This window comes from Pholis gunnellus, assembly GCF_910591455.1.
Source record: "Pholis gunnellus genome assembly, chromosome: 12".
NCBI classification, from domain to species: Eukaryota; Metazoa; Chordata; class Actinopteri; order Perciformes; family Pholidae; genus Pholis; species Pholis gunnellus.
Window position 1 is genome coordinate 12410458 of NC_136539.1, and position 27117 is coordinate 12437574.

Here is a 27117-nt window from a genome sequence, read left to right on the forward strand (position 1 = left end):
GTAACTACCAAGCAAAGATTATACGCTAGCTGAGTGTGTTAGCTCGCGACATAGTCATATTCTAACGTTACGCCAATGATACATAGTATCAACTGCCACCGCGAGAAGCAGTATTTCAACGTTTGTAACGTTGACTCCAAACTCACAAATGTTAACACGCTTCAAACAAGCTAACGTAACACGTGAGGTCAATCTATTTACAGAAGACTAGTCCGTTTATTCTAATATATAAGAATCCGTTTCTAACGTTCGTTCAGCAGACTAAATATTAACGACATACTTAACGTTCATACTATTTCCTAATGATTCGTTGCTTACCTTGCCAGTGTTTGGGGTTAGTCTCAGGAGATGCCTGCGACGCAGATGGCGCACTGTTTTGTTATTCTGCTGCGTCACGGATTATGTACTCCTGTATCGACTATAATAATCCAAGGACACTTTTTCCTCTACTTTTCCTGCAATTACTGACTGATCTAGTCTGTGGTAAAGTAGCAGCTACAGCAGGATTTGTCTCTCACATACACAGACCTAATCTAGTTAATTCGTTTTTCATCCTTTGATGAGCCACTTTAAAGAGCACTTAATTGAAACGATGGAGGGGTCGCAGGTACACTTGAGTTGTCCACTAAGTGAAGTGATGCTGATTGTAGTTGTTGAAGAAGTCTAAATGTTTGCTCCTTTTCCCTGATTTGTACAGTTATTCCAGGGATTCAATCTTCCAGTCACAGAGAGGATGGTAAACTAGTTTCTCTTAAACCAACACTCATGTCATCCGGAGAGTCAGAGTTCACCAGAAAGAAATAACAGGAAACGGCTGGTAAACAGATCCTCAGGAAATGGAAGGAAATGCACATCTTGATTTAGGGTTGTGGATGCTTGCAATGTAAACTGTGTGTAGATAAAACGTCGAACAACATAAAGAAAGTACTCAACGTACAAAGAACAGTAGGTGTTCAGAATAATCATTTTATTAAGAAATATGCTATTTACTTGAAATATATTAAAATAAAACATTTATACAACTCTCAATTAGTTTAAAAATCAGCTTACTTACAATACAATAGGTGATACCAGCCATATACAACTTTATAAAAACATAGTAATGTTGACTACCAATGGATTTATGCAACATATCTCATCTCTAACCAAAAGATGTCGTTTCTCAAGAGTAAACTACAACAATAACACGTTCAGTAGGCTAAATACGTTATTTACGTTATTGCTAATGTTTTCATATGGATAAATCCTTTTGTTTTACTTTTACTTTGTTTATAAAATCACAGAAAATAGTAACAAATATCAGAATTTTATATATTTAATATATTCTGATATATATTTAATATATATATATATATAAACCATTAATTCATTATCAATATACTTGGTGATTATTTATTTGTTCTCGCCTCTTTCATTGCAAATCACTGGAGTTGTGCAGATGTAAACTAAAGGGAAAGATATATTAACTGCACAGTTCTGCTCAGCTTTTCCTTTCAGAGTAATTATGCACAACTCTGTCCAAATGAAACAAAATAGGAAAATCTTGCCACTACAGCTGGAAAGAACAGCAACGAAAATCCTCCACATTTACAGTAAAGTAATACCCGGTCTTCCTTTCATGTTTGTCATGGACAACAACTACAGTCTGAGGATGGTTGTAATCATACAGTTGATGACTCCACAGGCTCCTCTGGCACACTGTCCTGGTGATCGCCTGGCACAGACTCCATCTCGGTGGCAGAGATTGACTGGCTGAGCTCTCTCAGTGAACTCTTAGTAATGTCCAGGCATGCACGCTTCAGGATATGACGCACCTTTTTGCCCAGCAGCATATACAGGAGGGGGTTAATGCAACTGTTAAAAAAGCCTAAACTGGTGGCAAGAGGAAAGCCAGATTTCAGTATGTTGTGTAGGTAATATGAGGAATGTATGGATAACTCCATCAAGCTAAAAGTATGAAACGGTGCCCAGCATAAAAAGAAGGCCAGAATTACTGCAGAGACTGTTCTGGAGAAGCTGGACAGCCGAACCAAGCCGCCAGATTGATTCACTTTGATTGTCAGAAGTATACCCGTCACACATATGGCCGTAAAAGGAAACAAGAAGCCAACAGTGGTACGAAGGACCACTATCATAATGTGTCTCATCGCCGCTGTGTGTCCATCCTGTGTGTGGAAGTTGTTAAAGCACACCACCTTGTCGTGTAGGCGCATGGTGTCACGAAAAATCAGCGCGGGGCAGCTCATGGCAGCAGCCAGCCACCATATGCAACCACACACAACCCAGGCCCTCTCTATAGTGCGATAATTCTGAGACCAGCTGAGGTGGACCAGAGAAACATATCTGTCGATACTGAGCACTGTGAGAAAGAGCACACTGGCATACATGTTCATCACAGACACAAATGAGTTAATCTTACACATGACCACACCAAAGTCCCAGTGGAAGTCCCGCAGTATGTAATCAATGTAGAAGGGGAGAAAAAGCACAAACACAAAGTCTGCCAAGGCTAGATTGAGCAACCAAACATTGGTGACTGTCTTTTTGCTTTTCAATGCTATCACCCAAATAACAGTTCCGTTTCCAATCAGACCAAGCACAAAGGAAATAATGTAGATGACCACTGAGATTATGTGCATAGTTTCCCTCTGCCTGTGGTCTACTTTAAGTTCCTCTAGGTCTCCGTACTCCAGGTAGTAATCGTAGGTGTAGTTCCCATAGTCCTCGCCGGAGTCACCCATTGTTGCAGAGCTTTGACCTCTGTGGTGAAGCTATCTGCGGCAAGGAAAAGCTCATGATAAGATGCATTCCTTTAAGATCATCCATAAACACAGTAATTTAAAACATTCCCATCCGTTATAATCAACGACACGTCGTCTCACCTCACACACTCTGTGATTACGCTGCTGTTCTCCAGATGGATCCAGTTGTCTGTTCTGTCCCTCTTTCTGATCATCCAGTTCCTGTGTTGAAGTTAGCACTGGGTGTGACCTGAGTAACCCTGGAACAAAGTGTCAACATTCGTTTGGATCAACAGGGAGAGTGAGATGCCCAACAGATGAGGCAGAATAGTGTGATTCATAGTGTTGTATAACTAAACATGGAAAAACTGACAAATGCTGTATTGTTACGCAATGTAACGCACACTTTTAATTTAGTTGTTCATCTTTCCCAAGGTTATTAACAAACCAGTAACTGGATGAAATGTTAGATTTTTTCCCATATCGCTAATATTTGGATCTTCATCAAGGCTACAATGGGGCCCAACTACAACTTTTACTCAAGCCAGATTAACACCAAATTTAAAAAGACTTTGCGGTCTGAGGTGAATGTTGTTTAACTTGTGTTTTTATCAGGCTTTTTTCCAGTCTTCAATACAAATATATTCATATATATCCTATTGATAAACTTTGTAAAACAAAAGTGTAAGTAAACAGAACAAAGTTAAGATGAAGAATATTAATTAAATCTCAATTTCAAAGACTTTTGCCATAAAAAATGTGTTGAAAAAAAGTAACAACAGACCAATGAGAACATGTAGGCCCATGCCAAATCAGTGCAATCACTCAACAAAATAATTATACGTAGAACATGTCCTTTTAAAAGTATTAATATAATAGTAAACAATAGAGAAACACCGAATCAGAATCAGCAGAATCAGTGCAATCAAAGAAGTATAGAACCTGTCTCATAGGAACAAGGGCTCCTTTATGTTCATACAAATCTCAGTAAACGATGCAAACACATTGTTTACGTAATTAATAGCATGTTGAGTGGGAAACCCCTCATACTAAAAGTGCCACATACACACTATTGGCATACTAGCGGGATAAACATTTAAAAAAGACAGCGCATCGCTTACCTAAGTGCAGCGCTCCCTTTTATTAGTATTTGGACCAAAACAACGAGAGCTCCCGGATGAACGTGACTGCTAACGTTTAGCCCTTTAGCTCCCTTTTTTTTTGTTTTGCCGGGGCTCGTCAGTGTAACTTCCTCTCTCGGCTTCAAAACTCTTTCTGCGGCATGAAATGATGTGCAGTCTTTCCGTGAGTCCATCCAAACCCATCTCCGTTGGGAGGAGACGTGCAGTGGGCGCGCCTCGCTGACGCGTCAAACTTGGACCGCCGAATAAAGAAAAGTTATTGGTCACCGGTACAGAAGAATGCTCTCATTCACTAAACCGAGCTGCGGCTGCTTTTCATAACAGCAGTGTAAACCACGCAGTCTGTGGTGTGTAAACCCGGAGCGCCCCTCTTCCTCCCCTCAGTGAATACACGGAGAAGTTTTGAATGCTGCAGATTCTCTCCTAAAATACACAAATCAACGTTTTAATATTGTTACTATAGTAACAATATTAAAACGTTGATTTGTGCATTGACTATGTTCTATGTTGTAGCATGGCAGCTACAGCATAGTGGATTACAGTGATTTATTACTGCATTTTCCACAACGTTTGGGGACTTGTGAATAGTTAAAAAGAAAAAAAGAAACGGTCCAAATCGATAGCATGTGTCACACTCATCATCAATCAACTCCACCCCCCCTTGGAAAAAAATTGTTTTAATGAAGCCTCAAGCCCAAGCAGAGATAACCATGATGACATCAGCAGGGGTTATTTTTCTCAGACTTGCTAATGCTTCTCCAGAGCCACAGAAGACATTATACAACTGTTTTCACAGGCTGAGTAGCACTCCCACCACCAGTTAACCAACGCTCATGTGTAAATGCATCTTTGAACTGTGGTGGAATGTGAATGGAACATTTACTCAAGTCGTGTTCTTAAGTACAAATACTAGTTATACTTTACTTTTATTCTTTCATTTATTTAGTATTATTTACTTCCATTTTATGCAACTTCGGACTTCTCTACTCTACATATCAGAGGCAAATAATTGACTTTCTATACTCCACTACATTTGTCTGTACCTTTTTGCACCCTTCCTGACCAGTGAAAACCATGTGTCTCCAAATGTGTTGATTTTGAATTAGAAGTTCTCTGATTAACGGATTCAGAAAAACTATTAAGTGTTCATTTGTGGGTTGAGTACATTTGCCTTACATCACAGTTTATAACACTGCTTGGTTTTCATTTTCAAGCATATACCAATCAGTGATGTCACAGACTCCAGTTAAAGGCACAACACCTGCATCACTGATGGAGACACAGCCAGAACTTCTTTTCAGGTTGAACATTTTAACTTCCTGCCCTGTGATGTTTTACCCTTTATATCTTAAACAAGAAGTAAGTCACATTGAAAACCAGGGATATTACCTTCAACTGTTTAGAAAAAGTAGCAGTAAATTACAAACATGTCTATTGCTATTACATTTGTCAAATGTAATAGGAACAAAGTTTTTCAAACTGATGCAGGTTGAACTCAGAGAGACTTCATGTGGACTCTGCTGCTTACTCGTCTCTTTTTCTTTCATCCGACAGCCTTGTCTCAGTTGTCTCAATTTCCAGTGACCCAAAATGACCAACTCATCCCTGTGTGGACCACTCAGCCCTGAGGGAGGAGCTGTCACATTCTCCAAGAGCCCTGTGTGTCTGAGATCTGCATCGCCCAATAAAACCTACAAGTCATGCCATGCACTCGTTATAGTTCATGGCCCGTGTCACACAGTCTTTCTTGAAGATTTTCTGCTGTTTCTGAAAGAGACTATAGGGCACATTCAATATCCCCACTGGGACTTTTAATGAGACTTAATGGTGTTAAATTCGAAATTCAGAGCATTAATATAGCAGCAAATAGCTATTAGCTAAACATATAATGGAGTCATTTTCTATCTAAGCAGATGATGAAGTCAGTCTCCCTCTGTGTGTGTTCTAATCAGAGCTTCTCTGTGCTTTGTTTACACATGCTCTGCATGGCGCTCATACGGCAGTTAGCTGATAACGCCTTCCTGACCCATAGCATCGTTGCGGAAGCATAACGGCCACCCTGCGGTTCCCGCTCAGGTAAACACTGTTAGCTCCGTCAGCACTGTTGATGTTGTTCGCACTGTTATTGCTGTTAGCACTGTTAGCCACTAGCCAATAGCTCAGCCATTGCCATGTTGAGAGCCATGTGGAGGCACTCCCTCAAATACATGCTCTGAATTTTGAATTTAGCACCTTTAAAGAAGCAACCAACATCACCTAAACAACAGTATTTATGCTTTTCCTTAGTGTCTCCACAAACTGGGCTCGGATCCACAAATATCACATTTCACTTAGTTGTTCAACTGTGTCACTAAAACACTCTCTACCCATGTGGTAGCGATAAATCAATTATACATGGTACATTTGTAATCAAGTTTGTATGGGCCCCTAATGATATAATTTCTTTTTGAATAATTATGTTTTTATTAATAAAAAATGTTGACTGTGGGAAAGCTCTATCCAGTGTTTCCTTTACTTCTATTTCATTGTAATTTCATTATTGTGGTCGGTTCTTCTATAATAAGATAGCCGATTATGAAATTGTGTGCTAAGAGTGGCAGTAATGACATGTAACTACATTTACTTGTGTACTGAAGTACAAATCTGAGGTTATTGCATTTGACGTGATTATTTTATTCTCTGCGACTTTATGGCTCACTACATTTATCTCAGAGGGGAATATTGTACTTTACACTCCACTACATTTTTTTAAAGCTATTAGTTTGCATATCAGGTTTTTACATATAAAACATATGATCAGCTTCAACAATATGACACAATAGTATAGGTTGAACCACCCCACAACAGTATATAAAGTGGTTAAGTTTTTCTTAACAAGCTAAAACAGTAAATTGTGACTTTGTACTAATTAATATATCAGTTATAAAATTAGTCACTAATGGTTAATGACTACTTTTACTTGTAATAGTTATGTACACTTCACTGTTAAAACCTCTGTTTCTACCTGAGTTAAATTATGAATGCAGTACTTACTCGTGTACTATTGTGTTATTGCAAACAATTTGAGTAGAAGACCATTTAGACCAATGTAATTAAAGAAGTGTCTAAATGCTTTTATCCTCCACTAAAACATACACATGTATAATATATTAGGCTACAACAATAAGGCATTAAGCCATACAATATTAAAATGTTGAATTTGTTTTTTTTCCCCTCATATTCATAACAAAAATACGTATCGTGTGTGATCACACAGTAGGTGGGAGTGGGTCATTTCCTGTTTTGTTTGTGATCGATGGGATTTTACAGCCATGCCTTTGAGGTCACCTGTACGGGCTTCCTGTGTCCCAGGAGGGAGGGAGTAAGGACATCTCTCTGCTCACCGAGGAGGAGCCTGCTGGTCGACTTCCAGTAGCTGCCTGGCCACCGCCTTCTCTCTGCTCACCCCCTCCCTCCCGCTCTCGTCCTCACCCTCCTCCTCCTCCTCAGCCGCTACTGCAGCAGCGAGCAGCCCGGTGCCTCCTGGATCCATGAAGAGAGCCCCCCTGCACGGCACGTCCCCCGCCACGATGGGCCGCGAGCTATATACTGCGTTGAAGTGTTGATATTGAGATATTTCAGTTATCAAATATGAATCATGCATTTGATATTTCTGGCCACTTTGCTCGTGAGCATCCTTTCGCCTTGGCTTCATCCATCTCTAGCGTCATCCGGTATGTATCGCAATAGCCTGCTGGCTTTTTTTGACACTTTCATCTAATCAGAAACACCTTTCACTTTCTGTGTTGGGCTAAAATAATATCTGATGATGTACTGCAGGTGCACACTATCGCCCCCTCTAAAAAAAAGAAAAGATATGTGATTTAATATGCGGCGTCTTCGGCGTGATGGTGCATGATGCAGACCACAGCATATCAGTATCTTTTGTTCAGCTTATAAAAAAATAGTGCTCTTGATTATGTATGAGTATCATATTTAAAATAACTGTTGCTGGGACTCTTTTACTTCAAGTGCATGCTATTATATGCTATTGGTATCAGAGGCTATTTGGATTTATATTGCATAATGCACACTGCATGTATCTATCTGGTGCAGAGTTTTTCACTTTGGAAATAAGCGTATCAAAAGTACCTTTCAAAGAAATGAAGCTATTTATATTCTGTATTCTAAATCAGCCGTATGGGGTTGTCAGTGTAGGATGGCATGTAACCAATCATTCCAAACTGTGTCCAGAAGAATCGCAATAAAGCCGTGGCCACTTGCCTCAGAATTATCAATGCGCTTCATGAATTAAGGATGACAGCTGGCTGTGTGTGTGTGTGTGCTTGTATGTGTATGTGTATGTGTGTCTGTGTATATGTGTGTGTCAGGTATTTCATGTCTGTGCGGTGGCAATTGTCTTGCAGTTTCTCAAGGAGTAGGGGACAAGGTTGAGAGGGACGCAGTGCCAGCCCTGCTGAAGCAACAGGCAACTGCAGCACCTGCTACAGACAACACAACACACCATGCAGTGGAGCATGTGATCACCTACCCCTCGCGTTTAATCTACTACCTAAACGAGGACTCGGAGAGTACCTACCATGACCTGGACACCCGGGCCAAGAACCAAGCCACAGAGCGGCAGGTAAGCCAGCATCGAGGCGGGATGGGTGAGGGAGATTGATACTGGGACGTGGTGGGAAGTTACTTCCTAGAAAACCCTTTTTGATGAATAGCAGGAATGTTTAGTCACATAGCATGCTGTGTGGACAAGGCTTTGAAGTTTTGAATCCAGATTATGTCTCGTATTAGACCGTAATGCTGTCTTTAGTTTCATGTTACTGCACAATGTCAGACAAAGCAAAGACACCCATCACATGCAGCACATTAACAGCTGCTTTATACGTTTAAGAACTGGAGTGATGCCAGACCGACCATGTTGAAGGAAGCTATTCTTCCAGTATGCCCACTGTGCATTACCATCTGCCACATCTGTTATCTTTGTCCTGTAGAGGATGTTTAAGGTGTACTCTAGAGGATTTTATGTTCGGAGAAAGCTATAATGTTATGGCTTTGCATCATCTGCAGTCCCGACTCTTTTCTACCTGACAGGCAGTCCACCTCGCCCAAGCCAGTTTCCAGTTAGAGGCATTCGGCACCCGATTTGCTCTGGATCTATCATTGAACACGTAAGTCCTTCTCATCCTATCTAACTACAGTTCATGTACGCTAAAACAATAGATTTTGGAGCGAGTCAGTCCCTGTGGTCCAGTTGTTGATCTCTATCCAGTTACAGGGGGCTACTTTCTTTGTTTACGTTTCAGTCAGACTCAGAGACAAGATTGTGGAATTATCAATTACCCGAATCTCTACAACGGAGGTGACAAGTGCAAAGTTGGCAAAAGTCAGAGTCACAATTAGCCACATTTACGGGAAGTACACCAACATTTCCCTTCCATCATAACAAACCTCGAGACTTGTGGTTGAACTTCCAGTGTGAGTGAGTCGTCTGTCTCTCACAAGAGTATCTGCTGTCAAGGTCATGTTGACAGTTAATGTGCAGATGGTTGAAAATAGCAGAACGTCTGTATTTTTATTCCTCCGGAGGCTAAAGAGAGGCTGTGGAAACCTTCCTGCCACAACCGAGTCACACTCCCTATGTATATTATAGAAAATACTGTAGCATACTGTACAAAACATTATAGGAAAGTATTAAAATGAAGCTGTGATTTAGGGTTTTATTATTTGAATGCAGGTCTCTTAAGTTGTAGTAATTTAAATGTAGGCATAATGTAAACTAAATGTGCACTTTAAGCTGTGTTAAGAAGGAAAAGTTTAAAAAGAATATAATTAATTAAAATAAAGATTGGATATTACTAAAACATAATTAAGCCCTAATAGGTGACAGTGGAAGTCTGTATTAGGGCGTCAAAATGACCAGAAACTGCAACATACTGACTCTCTGAGTAAGCAATATGTGTCATAGCTAACACCAAATCCACAACAACTGTGAATCCCGTCTGTAGATGACTGTTGTTTGTAACTGATACATTGTTTTATATGTCAGATCAGTGATTAATGCAGCGTCAGTCGACGATGATGTAATTAGGGAAACTGTAAATGAATAGCTCAGCGTGCTAGTTTCCAGAATCCCAGTTTCCAGAGTGCTAAAAGCAATGTTAGTTTAGCCGCCAGACTACAGACTGTTTAAGACAAGGATTTGGAAAACCAAAGTCTCTATCTTTAATGAGGCTTAATTGGTTTGCATCAAAATCAGCAGAGAGACAGTTACTCTGTGGTCTGTGATCACTGTCCCATTCGGAGACACGAGGCTCCGGACACTCAATGATATTGATTTACTGCCTTTGCAAAGTAGCCGGTCTGCATGTGCGAAGGCTTAATGTACGTGTGTACAAGGACTTTAAAATGTTGATTGGATTCCAAGTCCCTTGATGTGATTTAAAGCAAGATTCTGTAATAAAATATTGTAATTGTATATTGTCTGCATTGCTGAGTGATGTTAGACGTTACTCTAGTTACTTTAAAAAGTAATCTCATTACTTTCTAAAGTAAAATATATATTTTAAGTAGTATTGAAAAGCTCTACTAGGTTGGTTGAATACATTTTCATGCTCTGGATGCTATCTTTGTAGAAGTTTGAGCATCATTTCAACGCCACAGTAGAATCGTACAAAGTGCAGATTTCAGCAGTTACCTGCAGTAAATTGTTTTAGTTTTATTGTGCAACTGTACAAGGTCAGATAATATAGGAGAGGCTCCAGGAATTATTAATTTTGCTATTGAGCTTTTTGTTGTTCGGAGACCACATAGCTGACTGTTTATTGAAGAGTTGATGCTCATGTATCAGGTAGGTCGATGGGAGAGTCATCATCAATATTCAACGGCTGTGTCTTTCTTCTCTCTGTTCTAAATTGAATACAGTTAGGTTTTGTGGAAATGAAAGAAAGCAGAGGTAAAAATATTGTCACACTTCTGTGTTTTGTGCACCTGTATGGTTTGCAGCATATGTTAAGTAGCATAGAGACAGATACGGGAGGAATTGCACTCTTGCCCTGCCATTCTCAGCTCAAACAGTCACGCGTCACGTCTAAGAGACGTTGTCCTGTACATTATCGTTCAGACATTCAGGAAACGTTGTAATACAGCAGCAGCTCTTTACAGCAGCTGCACAGAGGCTTGGAAGCTTGACCTTGATTCCTAGCTGTTTGCTTGTACCGTAGGTTATCTGTGAGATACATGAGCTAACTTCAGTGTGTGCCTTTTTTTTGTGAGAACAGGGGTTTCAATTCTGCTTGGTGTCGTAGCTGCGACAGTACTGATCTAAATATAGATATAGGTCTGCAACCTGCCAATGGGTGCTACTTTATCTGCAAACCTCTTACTGTACCTCGGACCGCAAACCATGTTTTTCTCAGTTGAAACAAATCATATATTAAATAAAAATGTGAATGAGTAAAGTGAATAGTTTTAGTGCTGCTTGTTGAGACCATCTCTGTTTTTTTTAGACTCATTATTTCCATGTGTTGGAGTTATGAACAGTACTGACAAAAGTCAATACAGGATTTAGAGCTGCATTTGATCTGGCGCCAGACGTTAGAACCTCCCGCAGTTCTTTTTGGTCCTCCCTCTCTGTCTCGCTTCCCAGATGCCGCTGCTGCTGTATTGTGAACTGAGACACCTCAGGGCAGGACTCCCTTCTCAAGATCTCCATGCACATTCACAGCTCACACACACACACACACACACATCCATACAGACACAGTGTCTTTACCCCTCCATGCGCTGCAGTGCTGCCCTCACACACACACACACACACACACACACACACACACTCATACAAACACTAAGCGTAGCCCACTATCCTCGCCCTGCCTCATCTGTCACGCTATTAATAACCCCTCACTCAGGAATCTCTCACATTCCTGGACTCTCCTCTCATAATGGTGCACTTCCTGCTCTCGTGCCGCCGAGAATCACTCAAAAATGTCACACTGCTGGTGTTACAAAACTAGATCCATCACTTCCATCTTTTCTTTTCTTTTTTTTTCTCCGCTGCAACGCCACTACATGCGTATGTAGAGGAGGATGTTTTTTTTGATGTGCAAGGTTACTAGGAAAGAAAGCGCCATTGTGGCAGAAATCGCAGTCTCTTGAAGTCAGCTGTCAGCTAACAGATTGAGTGTGTGAAACGGTGAGGGACGCTGACTCAGACAGCGGGAACTGCCGGGAGGACCGTGGTGTTCAAGGTGAAACCGAGGCCTCGCAATCATTCATCACATTAGGCGTCGTCGTTTCTGTTCCTGTTATGTGTGCTGTTTTCTCAACCAGTCATCTTTGAGATTTGTGGAAGAACTATGTTCTGTAGATGAGCTTCTGTAGTTTCGTGATGATTGATTTTAATCCTCTGTTTCTTTATGATAACCTAAGGTCACTTTGGAAAACTATTGAGTGGCTGTGAATCTTGTTGTGACAGTATTTATTGGAGTAAATGCGTCATAATTTTTCCTGAAAGGAGGCAACATTTAACATATCCGCTGCACTTTTGAGATGCCATGGGAGTGTTTGTGCAGGCTTATCCAGGCACAGTGGTGATGAGTGTTCTTGTTTAAACGCCAACCAAAGCACTACTCACCGCTAGTTGAAAAACCACAATGTGTGAGTCAGAGACAGCAAAAGCAGAGAGATTCTATTTGTGTGTTTTATTCTTATTGTCACTGCATCACATCCGTCCACCTTAATCAACTGCAATCTCTATTTTTACAGTGACTTGCTGTCTTCAGATTACGTCGAGATCCACTATGAGGCGGGCAAACCTGTTTTGTCAAAGGTAACGTCTTCGTTAGTTGTGACTGAAATGTTACAGCACACATCTGTTCAGCTGCTGTTTTTAAATTCTGTCACCCACATTGTGGGTAAAGCAAACGGCATAAATATGCTTTGTCTCAACTTTAGGAAATAGACTTTGAAACAAAAGGCACGAACAGATGTGAGTGTTGATTCCATGTAAATCAGTTTGCTTGTCAGCTTATTTTATCAAGCCTTTTGCAAATTGGTAATCATATTTACACTGCAACTGTCACATCAAGGAAATCTTCTTTTTCCAGACTAAGAAAAAGAATATAATGTACAAGAAGAAGAGATGGGTAGATAGATGTACAGAAAGACAGATAGATAGTGATAGATATGTTGGTAGGTGGATTAAAATGAGAAAGTACATGATTTTCATAGAAAAAAAGAAGAGAGAAGATAAAGAGAGGAGGGAGAAAACAGGTTGGGAATGAGAGCTGGTTCCGGCTGCTGCTGCTGCTGCTGCTGCTGCTGATTCAGGCACAGGGCTGGGCATACTGTAGCTGAATCAGCAGGGTTTTGCTCTCCTGCAGCCTCCTGCTGGATCTCTGGTCACATGACGACAGAGAGAAAGCCCTCTGCAGTATCAGTGCAGCGTGGGATGGGTGAAGAGAGAGAGGCAGAGCAGAGAGGGGGGTGAATGTCCTCTGCTCACCCTGGATCTGACAGCTGAGTCACAGATAGCGCCAGGACCCACCTTGCAATGTTTTAACTTCATCTTAACGAGCAAAGACCCCCTGCTGAAATGCTTTGCAAATGTACCACATAGGCATCTGTGAGACAAGCTGTTACCTCCTCTGAGATGTTAGAAAATTCCAACACATGATAATTAAGTGAAAAATATGACACATTCACCATGTAATGGTGAATTTGAGTTATCATCGTGTCAGTGCATGCACATTTCTGTGTGTTGTGATGCGAGTAATGGTTCTTTAGTTATGGCTGGGGTTTGCTGTGATGCTGCATTAGCACTCTGTCTTCTTCCCTCAGGGCGGTGAGCACTGTTACTACCACGGCCAGGTGAGAGGGAATGATAACTCCCATGTGGCCTTATCTACCTGCAACGGGCTGCAGTAAGTGAACAGCAGAATTGTGTGTAATCCTTGCCGTGTTCAGAATAAGTCTGGATGCACTCATCTCTGCTCCTCAGCTCCTATTGACTCAGTATCGACTGCCTTCTCTCTCTTTTCTACTCTCTCTGCCCGGCAGTGGGATGTTTGACGATGGAGTCTATGTGTATCTAATTGAGCCCTTACAACAGACTCATTCAATCGTAAGTTATTCCTGTCGCAGAGAACCAAAATATGTATCACACTAAGGTTGTGACCCGCTCACCTCCACCTCACATGCACAACACCCTCTGTTGTTTACTGCTTTTTTTGTTTTTAGTAATATTTGTATACGGCTGGACAACATGGTTGAAATCAACATCAATATATTAATAAGGATATTTATTATATTATATTGATTTCAGTATGCATCACGGTATAAAACATTTATGTAACTGAGATACAACTTGTTTATTAGTGTGCTTCAGAACTGCTGGTAGGTGGATTTTGTTAACTTCTAACTGAGCTAGGCTAACTGTTTCCCCGTGTTTCCAGTCTTCATAACAAATTAACCTGCTGCTGGCAGTAGCTTAATTTTCAACAGACAATCTCAAGGGTGTTATCAATCTTCTCGTCTTACTCTCGGCTGTTAACACTTGTTTGCCTCACCCCTGCAGGATACAGCTGCAAGGCCTCACAAACTAAGAAGAACATCCTCCCTTCAGTGGAACAATGATTCAGAGGAACAGGGTAAGTGTTTCACTGTGTCGTCCAACATTTCACCTCCTCCATCACTCTTCCTTTGACTCTGACGTTACCGTCCTTCCCCTTATGTGTGTTCACCACAAAGCACACACAGCATGGCCACAAGTAGTGATCCCTGGGGTTGTACTAATAGAGCTTTAATAAAACACCATTTCAATGGCTTTCCCAGCATAACATTTTATAATTTGTAGTTTGGAATAGTGAGAAAGTGAAAACACCTGAAAAAACTTTATTTTCATATTTTCACAAAGCATGAAATGTTGTGTTGCACCCACTTCTACCACTTTGCCAAGTTTAATGTCTCTTCTCTAGTCTGGCGTGTTTACAGTAATTTAACTCAATTTGTTTTTGTTCCACAGAAAAAAAACAAATTAAAGATTTTAGAAAAACACAACCCTGTGGGCTTGAACTTACGAAAGAGGTTTACACAACCCAGTTGTAAATCTGTGAGTTGACATGTCACTATTTCCTTGTGTGTGTTCATAGTTGAGGAGGAGGAGCAGCTCTTCTCAGAGCTGGATGACTTATCCTGGCTGAAGCGCAGGAAAAAGCGAGCAGTAAGTCTCTGATCTCACCTCTCTCAAAAGTAATGCAACAAACAGTTCACCCACCCTTGAATTATTATGCAATGAATTTAATAGCTTTGCATTGGATAATGTGGTCAATGTCAAATGTGTGGTCTTAATGGAACTATAAAGAAAACAATCCTCTTCCTGATAATTGCTGGTGGTTTATTATTTTGCAGATGCCTCGCAGTGTATTTGAGGAGATGAAGTATTTGGAGATCATGATTGTCAGTGACCACAGTATGGTATGTAACTAGTAGCTTCTCATACATATAAAAAAAACGTATTAATATTTCAGACCTACTCTGCTTTTTTTCCCCCCACAAGAGGAAGCAGTGAATTTAGCACACTATACTGAGTGAGCACCATCAAATCACTGCACTGTATTTATCTTTGTACTTTTTTTCTTTGGGCCTGCAGTATAAACGACACAAGACCAAGCAGCACACAAGGAACTTTGCCAAGTCGGTGGTGAATTTTGTGGATGCTGTGAGTAAACTGTTTAGTTAAGTGCTAACTAGCGATAGTTAGCATGCTAACATACACTAATATGGTGAACATAGTCACTGTAGTAGCGTGTTTGCATTGTTATTGTGATTATGAGCATGTTAGCATGCCGACATTAGCCTTTAGCTAACTCAAAGCTGCTCTGTTCTTATATAGAGCCTCACATTGCTGGAAGAAGTACTCATACATTTAACATAAGTAAAAGTAGCAATACCACTCTGTTACAAGTACAAGTTGTCCAATGTTGCAGCTGATGGAGCACATTTGTTGTTTGAGTACAGCAGAATATAACATTTCACCCATGATAAGGTAGCCTCGATGTTGCATAAGTACAACACACAGGCATTGAGACAATGGTAACTGCCAAATATATCCTTACAGTGTGAACCTATTGATTCATTGTTCAGTACAGCTGAGGTCCTCCTCATGTGTCATAATGGCGTACATCGCTTTAAACCTGATTCGGCCCTATAGTCTTATTGTTCGTCCTTAAGGTATTGTGCTGGTGTTTGCACTCGTCATGTGTATTAACACTCCCCTGTTCCTCCTTTTCCCCAGTGTCCTGCATCCCCTCATCTGTCCTCCTCAGACAGTACAGATTCAAATTCACACCCAGTGTTGTTCTCCTCTCCTTGTGCTGTTGCTGCTCTGTCTCTCTGCCTCTCGCTCTCTCTCTCTGCCTTTCTTTATTCCTCCCATTCACTGCGCGCTTCAATGGCAGATCTTCAAAGAGCAGCTACACACACGAGTGGTGCTCGTTGCTGTGGAGATCTGGACAGACAAGGATCAGATCCCCATCAGCGTGAGGCCGCTGGAGATGCTGCGGGATTTCTCCAAATACCGGCAGCAGAGCATCAAGCATCATGCCGACGCTGTGCACCTCTTCTCGTGAGTTCTTAATTTAAATAGAATGTGTTTGCATCACCCTTTGGTGCATCTTCTTTCATAATATAGATTTTAAGCCAGGATTGAAGCTTTATTTGCAATCATTTTCTTTGAATTTCCAGCGTTTTCTTACATTTTTTTTACATCCTATATTATTTTAAACTTACTATAGGATAGTTTCCATTGTATTTATCTGTGATGGACGTGTATTTACTTTGAATATAAAGATGCTAGTACACAGATAATAACGACTGCTTCTGCATAAAATAACAAACCAAAATCTTAGTTTGAGAGGATTCCTATGCAGCCTGTTCCAAGCTTTGGCTCCTTGTTCTCATTATATTCTCTCTGTATGTCTATGTAAGTTCATGGGAATGAAACACCACTGTGTCTTCAGAAGTGAATATTTACATATTTGTCTTCCTATGTGATGTTGTTTTGTTGTTGTTGTTCATGTGTAACTCTCTGTCTTCCCTCGTTCTTGTAGAAATGTGACCTTCCACTATCGCAGAAGCAGCGCGGCATACTTTGGAGGCATGTGTTCTGTGAGCCGAGGAGTAGGGGTCAACGAGGTGAGATTTGCTGTCGTAACGCTGAGCATTCTCTCTGCATCACAGAGAGTGGCTGCAGGTGAATAATCCCTGGTCTCTGCTGTGTCCACAGTACGGCACCAGCTGGTCCATGGCAGGCTCTCTATCCCAGAGCCTGGCTCAGAACCTGGGTATCCAGTGGGACCCAGCCTCCAGGAGAAGTACACATGATACCCATGTTGTTATCTCTCAGCTAGTATAAATGAAGGGCAGGCTATTAAGAGCCAAAATCTCAATGTTCAGATCACTAAAATTACAAAAAACATATTTTTCTCTTACCCCTAGTTGTATTCAGCCATGCAGATATTTTTAGAGTTATTGTAAATTACGTCGAACAAAACTGTCAATTTAATTTATTTTAATTTGCTGATGATTCAAGATAAAAATAGATTGAGACTCTGGTTGTTCTTTTGTCCCTTCTTTAATGTTTGGTAGAAAATAGAAATAGTATAATAGCATAAAAATAATAAAACTGTCTACCGAGTAGTCTGTGGTTCGACTTGTTTAATCCGAGACAAAGTAGACATGTTTCTTGTGAATGTTGTGCTTTGAGGATCAGAAATTTAATTCCCCTTCCATTTCATTGGCATGGCAGCTTAAATCTTAAAACTTCAGCAAATGAACCATAACTGTTGGCAAGGCTAGAAGCCTATAGGCGTAAGTAGCATAATATATTGCTTTGTGTTTTGTGATGTGTCCAATAAGTACGGAAATGGCCTGAATGAAAGACAGTACATTCTTTTGTAATCTACATCCGAAAAAGTGGGGTTTCCTCAGATTTGAACTTTAGACACCTAAATGTAAAGCAGGATATAGGGACTATAGAACAAAAACATGCCTTTTGACTGGACCAAACTGTCTCTTGTCAACTCGTACATGTGCCAGAGGAGACAGATGAAAAGATGCACTGATTTTCTTGGCGAAAGTGGTGCAAAAGTAGACTTTCAGTCAGGCTTGAAGTGGGATGATTTATGCCATTAGTTTCAAGATCACAGTGCTTAATGAGGCAGAGTCAGAGTAGAACAGCTGCCATGTTTGAAGCTCAACCATCAGAGAGATTATTTTTATGGTCCCAAAACTGGCCAAGCTTGAGAGGAGATTCTGAGTATGTCGGTAAAAAAATATAATTATTCAGCTGGAGATCAGGCTCTAAATCCACTGATCAAATCTCACTGAGATGATAAAGTAGAAATCATGTTCACATAATGTATTTGAATACTTGTCTTAAAAAGAAAACTTGTAAGTGTGTCTATTTCTGTCAGTGCATCGCTCTCACTGTCTGCTTCTGTGGTTTTTCTGTCCTCTCTTTCCTGTTTGCAGAGGAATGTGGTTGTGTTGACTCGTGGACTGGCTGCATAATGGAGGACACTGGGTAATGTCCAACGTACCCCCTGAGACACAGATACAGTGTAACAATTACAGACGCTTGTTTATAGTCAGTCAAAGGTGGAGTCACCGCTCTGGGAGTGTGGGAATGAATTCAGAACTGGTAGATAAATGTTCTGTTTTGACCTAACTGATTATTCAGAATCTCTGTCAAGTGTCGACCCTTTTGTTTTACACAATTTCTAACCAAATATTTAGTCAGTAAAAGAATAAACTGATCAGTGCATGTTAATACCAGGTATAATTGTGGTCAGTATGCTTTGATCAACTACTGTTATGTGATGAAATGGACAAGGGGCGCATTATACATGACTTTATACTCACAAGAGCAGCAGTATCTCTTTCACGGTCCCCGTACATGAAGGCATTTCATTGCTGCTTTTTTTAAAATCATACTAATTCATTGTTCCGTTCCCACATACCGTTCAGTGTTTTCATCTGCTCCAATTGCAATTCTTTTATTTATTTCCTGGGCTTTGCTGAATGGCGCATCAAGGTCTTAATTTGACATCATTTTAAAGTAAACTGATCCATGCTTTGACCAATATATTCCGACAGTATTCTCAGAGGATATCTGCAGGTTTTAAAAAGTCTTGTAAAAAATTCTATTTAGTTTCTTTCGAAGGTAATAAAAAGAGTTAAATTACATTTATAAATGTCTTAAATATGTTCTCTCTCCTGTCTTAGGCAGTAATGTTAGTTCACAAAAGTATCTGATTGCTGGCCGTCAGGAGACGTTATACACTTATTAAGTAAACGTGTGATTGTTTCGACGATAGTTTGTTCAATATTCTTTTTATGTTGAGTTCACAAAAGGCTTTAACAAAAGTCTCTCCCGTTAGCTACAGCGGGAAGCTCATCGTTTCATAATGGGAACATCCTATCCAGGTCCAAGTTGCATTAATTCAATTATTATGTTAATAGGAATTATTGTTATATATTGCGGGGAAGCACTGACAAAAATGTGACATAGTAACAAATAATTCCAGAACATTTTGTTCCCACTGGTTTGTCCTCATACTTTCAAACTTTGGATGGTAGGATTGTGAGACAGGTAATGCTTTCTATGTGGAATGAACAGGTAAACAGTGTGTGTGTGTGTGTGTGTGCAAAAGATGCTCTAATTCAGAAAGCTGCTCATCACACACATGGCACCCGACAGCATTTTGAACCATGCTTCCATCATGATTGGTCGGCACTTACAGTTCTGGTTAATCATCACCTGGTATTCTCTCTCTTCAGGGTCCAGCACCCGCGGAAATTCTCCAAATGCAGCATCTCAGACTACAAGGAGTTCCTTTTGAAAGGAGGAGGCTCGTGTCTGTTTAACAGGCCGACCAAGGTTAGACTCTCACAACTCTGCCCCAGCTGCCATGAATCACACGTCTGCTCCACCCTTTACACTCTCCTGTCTTCTTCTGTTAGCTGTTCGAGTCCACAGAATGCGGTAATGGATTTGTGGAAGTGGGAGAGGAGTGCGACTGCGGAGCGAGAGCAGTACGTTTTGTTTTTTCTTTAACTCCAGAAAGTCAGATCCGTTTGTTGTCGTCTGTTTGTTCAGATGGATGAAGCTTTTTTTTCCCCCGTTTGTTTTCAGGAGTGCTACAAGGAATGTTGCAAGAAGTGCTCCCTCGCCAACGGGGCACACTGCAGTGATGGCCCGTGCTGCAATAACACATGTCTGGTATGAGTTTGGTCCTTTCTTTTAAGTTTTACAGCACTAATTATTTATTTATACCTCTGACTTTTATCTTCTCTCCTTTTCTTGGCAGTTTTATCCACGAGGTTACAGTTGCCGCTATGCTGTGAACGACTGTGATATCTCAGAGACCTGCTCTGGGGACTCTGGACAGGTGTCCTTGTGTTGAACTGCTACATTTGTTTTGGTTTCTAAATGCTCATTCTTTCAACGTGTAATATAATGTGCATGGTTAAAATGAAGTGTTATTTTGTGACTGTTTGCAGTGCCCTCCCAATCTTCATAAACAAGACGGTTACTTCTGCCAGGTAAACCAGGTAGGCACCTGGTGACATCACAAACAAAGCAGTCCTGCATCAGAGTAGCAGTTTGGGAGCAGCTCACTGAGAATGTATTCACCATCTTGTTATTTATCTTTCTGAAGGGACGCTGCTACAGCGGAGAGTGCAAGACCAGAGAAAACCAGTGTAAATACATCTGGGGGTCAAGTAAGATGAACATTCCTTTGGCTCACATTAGCTCGTAAAGTGTCATCATCAGAGTATCATCATACAGAGATACTGTATGAAAAGAGACTCTCTGTGCAGTTCACGCCTCTTCCTCTTTCCTTCAGAGGCTGGAGGTTCGGAGAAGTTCTGCTATGAGAAGCTGAACACAGAGGGCACAGAGAAGGGCAACTGTGGAAAAGATGGAGAAAAATGGATCCAGTGTAGCAAACAGTGAGTTTCAAAGAAAGAGAAATTATATTAACTCTGGTGTTTCATACATACCAGCAGGACAGTCCTTTATATTTCTACATAGAGGCAGGGATGGTTTTTCCTTATTACTTATTACTATTACTTATTACTTTTATTACTGACATCAAAAGAGATTCATGATGAAGCCAACCAATAGAGGGCAACAGAGGGCACATTGTTTGTACTGTTTTGCAGCCTTCTCAAAATCATCACATCTTTCTTTGAGCTTGCAAGCAAAACCCATTGACTTTTTGCATCCGTTCTTTATTTGCAGTATTGTGTTTGGGCAGCAAGGTTCTCTAAATACATCCATGTTGAAATCCTGGGCCACTTTTCAACCATTGAAATACCCATTTGTATATCAATTACTCAACGTGTGTTACCTTGAATACTTAAAGAACACTTTGTTTTGCTCTCATGCCACCAAAATGATCAGAGAATCCGAAAGTGGAGTAAATCCTCGATGAACTGAAGTAAAAGGAGGCAAAACTCTATCAAAACATCAGTTTACAAACTCTCACACAACTCCTGCAGTATAAACCAAGTCTCATTTATCCAGTCTTATACAAAATGTGTATTAAGTGGACGATTGGCATCTGCACAGACTTCTCTCTTGTATTTTTCAGTGATGTGTTCTGTGGTTACCTTTTGTGTGCCAACATCGGCCGCAACCCACGCATCGGAATGATGAAAGGAGAAATCACCCTAGCCACCTTCAACCCTCAAGGCAGAATGGTAGACTGCAGGTAAAGACATGTAAACTACCACACATTAAGAGCTGTCCATGTCCTGGAAACGCTTCACTGTCGTCTGTAGTCCCATTCTTCTGGTTTAATCTTCCATGTATGAGTTTGTGCTCCCTCCCCCTCTTTCCGTATCTTTCTCCCCCTTTCCGTCCCTCCAACCTCTCTTCACAGCGGGGGTCATGTCCTTTTGGACGATGAGACTGATTTAGGCTACGTGGAGGATGGGACTCCCTGTGGGCCGTCAATGATGTGCCTTGACCACAAGTGTCTGCCAATCCAGTCACTCAACATGAGCACCTGCCCTAGTGGACCTAATGGACAGGTGTGCTCTGCCCACGGGGTGAGTCCTGCTGTCCACTTTTACATTAAACAGTATTTAGACAAACAAATTAAAATAAATAGCAAATTCTACAAATAAAAATAGAATGACAATTTAGGTAATATTCATTCAAAGCAATGCTACAGACGGTGTTTTCAGTCACTTTGACTGATTCGGCTCCCGGCTTTTGTGACATCATCAAATTTAACGAACTATTAGGAGCCGAAAGGTGTAAACTGTCTGCACATGGAGAGGGATAATCAGGCAACATAAGTGAAATCACCTGTGTAGGTAGAAGTAGAATAATCTACAGAAGCTGCATGTCATATATGGGTAGCTTACTCCATATATATGGTCAATAGAAGCAATGGTCCATGCTTTGTTTTAGTTAATTGTTGGTACATTTAATGCTGCAGATTTGTTTTTAGCTATGTGTTGGACAAGTCAAAACTTTCCTCTGTGAGGAAGGTCTGTTACTTCTTACGGTGTTTTTCACAGGAGACACAGTCGCGGTAGGAAAAGCACAGGTGTAAATACTGAAATGAACGATGACTGAATTCCATTTTGCTGCTTCAGTTTCAGGGTCCTGGTTTTGTGCATGCTGGCTTACTGTCATGACTTACTGGGACACTTATAGAACAGAGCCATTGTTAATGTTATTAGTAACACCTGTGCTATTCCTATGACAAGTCAAGATGTCCGCTGTGAGAAAGGCCTATTGGGTTTCAGTACATTGTGGTTCATCCAGCCATCGTTGTGTAATTCAATCAATTAGATTAAGTTCGGCCCGGAGACTGGCTCTGCTGTTGTTTGCATAATTATATCAGTCTTAACGAAACAGCTGGCCCGGCTCAAAATGCCATTGTAGCGCTATAATAGAATTAATCTCATCTGGATGTCTTCGTCTTTATCTTTATCATCTTTTTACAGTGTAGTAAGTGTCTACGTGGCAGCCTTTGTTAACTGTGCAGATCCAGAACAATCCAGATGGTTCCAAAAAAGTATCCCAGTGTGTCAGCAACTTTATTTACAGCTCTTGCGTTCCCCTCGTCACCTCATCTATTTTTGTCTGATCTGTACAGGTGTGCAACAATGAAGCCACGTGCACCTGTGACACCACCTGGGCGGGGACAGACTGTAGCATGCCTGACCCGCCTAAAGAGCCTGAGGCCACTCAGGACGAAGGACCCAAGGGTCGGTTTCCACCTCTTTCAACCTCTGCTGTCTGATAGAATAAATAACACACAGGTTTATGTACACTGATTTGATTTAGCCAAGATTCACGCTGATCCTTATATACTGTATATGCGTTGTTGTCATTGTCAGTCGCACTGTTAGATCTGAGTTAGCACACAGTTTCACAGGTGTACTGGGGTCATAAAGACTTTCCATGTAAGATGGCGACTGCAGGAGAATAAAACAACAGTGTTACATTTGTTACGTTTTTAGAAGATGAAATCAACACACAGTTCAAGTTGTACACCTGACACTTTGACCACAGGGGGGGACGGGTGAGGTGGTTAAGGGGGCGGGAAGCGTCACAGAGGGAACCGTGTCACCTCATCCATGACTCTGAAGCAGAAGCCTGCTGTTTGTGTTTGACAGGGTGGTAATAATGCTCCTTTTCCCTCTGCACAGTGAGCGTGGCCACTAACAGGCTGATAGGGGCAGTAGCAGGGACCATTCTGGCCCTAGGGGTGATTTTTGGAGGCACAGGGTGGGGAATAGAGTAAGCATCTTTAACCCTTTCACGGCTCTTCCTCTCATAGTGGTGCCTCAGTGTGCGGGCGGTCTCGTGAGCCGGCCTGAGCCCGTGTGTGCGTCCCGGTGGCTTTGTGTTTTCTTGTGTGTTGGTGATGACCATATAATTGTCATGTGATTGGATGTATTCAGTGTTGTGTGATTGATTGATGGACTCCTCCTCCTCTCCTGCCACCTCCTGTTGTTCCCCATTACTACAAGCCTCTTTCTTCATCCTCCCTCTTCTTCCTGTTGTCCCTTTTCTTTCTCTAATTCTTAGTCGTTATGTGGTTGCTCCTGTGATCCTCTCCTTTCTGGGGCATGTGGGGCATTTAGGTGGAAAACAGTCCTGAGAAATGTCGTTAGTGACCTGGCTTGTCAGTCAGTGGTAGGCTGTGTGGTGACTGGGACCCCTAAAAACATTTCTACTGCTCATACTGCAAACCACATACACATATCAACTGTCAATCTCTGTTTGAGTAAACCTTTGTAGTGATGGATACCCAGGGTCTAGTCTTCTGCACAACCTAAATGGACAAACCATTGATAATCACTACCTCAGCTGACACCAGATAAATGAAAAGATTCCCAGGACCTCTACTTCATTATCCTCATGTTACACACTAAAGGGGGCATGCAAACTCAGATTCAGTCATTTTACTGTAACAGTACTTATGGTTATGTTTTCTGTTCCATGTGAAATCGTCATTGTACAGTTCCATGTTATTTATACAGTAAGTGAGTATAGAAACTCATGTCTTTTTCCCCATAACCCTTTACAGGTCCTAGTGCCACCAATCTAATAATAGGCTCCATCGCCGGAGCCATCCTTGTGGCTGCCATAGTGCTGGGGGGGACTGGATGGGGCTTTAAGTAAGCAACACGCCGCATGCCTCTCCTGCTGTAACTCTAGCATCCCTGCTGCTTCTAGACACCAGGGTTTGAGGTCCTGCTACAGAATATGGACCCCAGGAAGGACAATACACAAAACGCATGCTTAACACATATCTTTACTGCTCAACTTCATCCAGTGTGCAGTCCTGGTTTTTATAGAGGAGGATGCGTGGATGGATGTGTAAAGGGTGATTTGGAGAGACACTGGGCTCCATGTGGGGCTTGTCTGTTGATCTGTAGCAGAACCTCAAACTGATTGGACGAGCAGAGCTTACGCTTGACATGCATGTTAAGTCCTGACAACAGAGGGGAAACAATCATTTTAATAGTTTAATAATTAAAAAGAAAACTTGTGTATTCTTGTATTGATAAGTTGAAATTGTATCTCCCCTCTGAAATTCAAAGATAGGCCTCTAACATCTCTTTGTAGCCAGTAAATGTACTTCATTGTACAATAGTTTTAGTTCCAGTCTACTGCTAGCCTGCTGTCTTGAGCAACAGGGGTGTTACACATATTAATTGAAATAGGCCTAAAAGATAACTGAGAAATACAATCCTGCAGTCACCAAAGCATGCCAGGTAGCAAAGCATCATGGTCTTCACCAAAACAAACAAACAAAAAAGAATGAAAGAAAACAGCATAAGAAACATTTCTGCATGTTAACTTGTTGATTTGGAGGAGGTGAGTTCATTGCACAAAGGCTGAGCCAAACCCAGATTGATTTGGTCCAGGGTCATCATGCTCTCATCACCTCCATGATCTTTTTCTCAGTCCGTTACTGTTTGAGGGTGAGACTTTAAATGGAGTGGTGAGAGCGACAGAGAGACAGAGAGACAGAAGCCAGGACCCTTTTTGTTGGCCGCAGCCTTTGTGCCATGGCTGGCCACACCCACCTAAGATGGCCAGGCTCCGCCCTAGAGCAGAGCAGGACTCTCGGACCCCGCCCACACCAGCTGCCATTGCTGCCTGCTTCACAGACCTGGTACAGACACGGCGCATTGCACTGCATGAACCACGCACAACAATAGTGCCACCTTCAACCGGCCTGCTATTGGAACAGGTGCATGACAGAGTGATAGAAGCCCCACAACAAGCCACAGTACGGGGAGGTTATGCATCACTCCTGTTGTCGTATTGTTGTTGTCCCACTGTTGTGGTAGTAGTTATTGTTGCTGCTGCTGCTGTGGTTGTTGTATATGTGGTTGTCTCCTCTTTCCCTCTTCTATAGAATATATTTTATGTTAGCTCTTTCCTCCCAGATTGTTATGTTTTGAGTGGAACTAATGTCTTTCCCATCCAAACTGGTAATGAGACATGTCTCCTACACTTCTTCACCTTGTAAACTGATGTTGCACGCACAAGCCAGTCGGAAGTTGCCTGCAAGAGGGCAAAAGAGGACATTTATATTCATAGACCTTCAAAATTCATTTTATTAGCTCATTTGAACGTTTTTTCATTTAGGTCACTTCTCTCCGATGCTCAGTGTCACAAATCGTGACACAGAAGAAAATATTTAAGTGGAATGGATCCTAAATAGAAATGGTCTTCATTATGTTTACCATACTGCCAATCATCATGAATTAGGATGTAAAGATTTGTGAATATAAATACCTCTGACTGCCTCTTTACAGTCAAGGCCAAACTGGCTCAACAGGGACCTGCCTTTTATCACTTTTTGGAAGTCCTCGAATAATCATAGAACCATGGAGAATATTCTTTTTATTTTCTGCTCTTGAACATAACAATAGCTAATGAATTGTTAGTGGCATTTTACTTACGAGTCTACTATTGTAAACTGAGGAGATGAGTGTGGTTGCTTGTCCAGGTTGCACTAGCTGTGTTACAGATGTGATTATAGCACACACTGACTTCTGTTTCTTGTCTCCATGTAAGAAATGTGAAGAAACGGCGATACGACCCCAACGCTTCAGCCATTTAACCCAAGGAGAGACGGCAATCACAGGAGGACTCCTTCAAGGCTTCCTTAGTTGGCTACCTGACAGCTGGACTGCACTTATTGCTGCTGATCTTTGGCATTAGATTTACTTGAAAAAGACATAGTGGACATTTTAACAAATTCCATCGTAGTGACGTTAGAAATGCAGCCTTTTCAACTCCACCTCACCCATATAACAACCCCCCCACCCCCCACTCTGATCTCTAGAGTGACAGAGCTCCTCTTCCATCCTTTAGTGCCAGTGCACAGGCGTTCAGGCGGAATCCACACCACTCTCTCACCTGGCATGACTATCCGCACAAAAGCGTGCTGCTTGCTGGCCCCCCTCCCCCCCCCCCGGGCATGAAGAGCCCTCTCTGCAGGGCTCTGCATGGCTACAAAAGCTATACCGCAAACACATACAAAGAAAAAAAAAAAATAATTATTTAATGCAGGGGTAGCCTCGTTAAAAAGCAAACCCGGTGGAAAGACGGTTAAAGCTCCTATGGTTCACGTTTTAGGGGCTGTAGATGATTAAGGAGGCTGCATGTAAGGGCCCATCGGGGC

General features: G+C 41.5%; 2 protein-coding genes across 2 annotated transcripts; one reads left to right on the forward strand and one right to left on the reverse strand.

Annotated features, from left to right (window-relative positions):
- Positions 1 to 1022: 1022 nt before the first annotated feature.
- On the reverse strand, positions 1023 to 3998 carry cmklr2 (chemerin chemokine-like receptor 2). The gene is made up of 3 exons (XM_079170451.1): positions 3863 to 3998; positions 2883 to 3001; positions 1023 to 2775 (listed from the first exon to the last, which is right to left on the reverse strand). The coding sequence occupies exon 3, from the start codon at positions 2739 to 2741 to the stop codon at positions 1662 to 1664; it is 1080 nt and encodes a 359-aa protein (XP_079026577.1). The 5' UTR covers positions 2742 to 2775; positions 2883 to 3001; positions 3863 to 3998; the 3' UTR covers positions 1023 to 1661.
- Positions 3999 to 7456: 3458 nt separating this feature from the next.
- adam23b (ADAM metallopeptidase domain 23b) lies at positions 7457 to 26746 on the forward strand. Its single transcript, XM_079170486.1, has 26 exons — positions 7457 to 7596; positions 8290 to 8507; positions 8975 to 9051; positions 12647 to 12710; positions 13721 to 13803; positions 13940 to 14003; positions 14457 to 14529; positions 15031 to 15101; positions 15290 to 15355; positions 15531 to 15599; positions 16339 to 16505; positions 16990 to 17074; positions 17166 to 17253; positions 18413 to 18464; positions 19721 to 19820; positions 19904 to 19975; positions 20076 to 20162; positions 20251 to 20331; positions 20444 to 20494; positions 20602 to 20665; positions 20791 to 20896; positions 21541 to 21660; positions 21832 to 22000; positions 23062 to 23173; positions 24502 to 24592; positions 26508 to 26746. The coding sequence occupies exons 1-26, from the start codon at positions 7521 to 7523 to the stop codon at positions 26551 to 26553; spliced, it is 2352 nt and encodes a 783-aa protein (XP_079026612.1). The 5' UTR covers positions 7457 to 7520; the 3' UTR covers positions 26554 to 26746.
- The last annotated feature ends 371 nt before the right edge of the window (positions 26747 to 27117 follow it).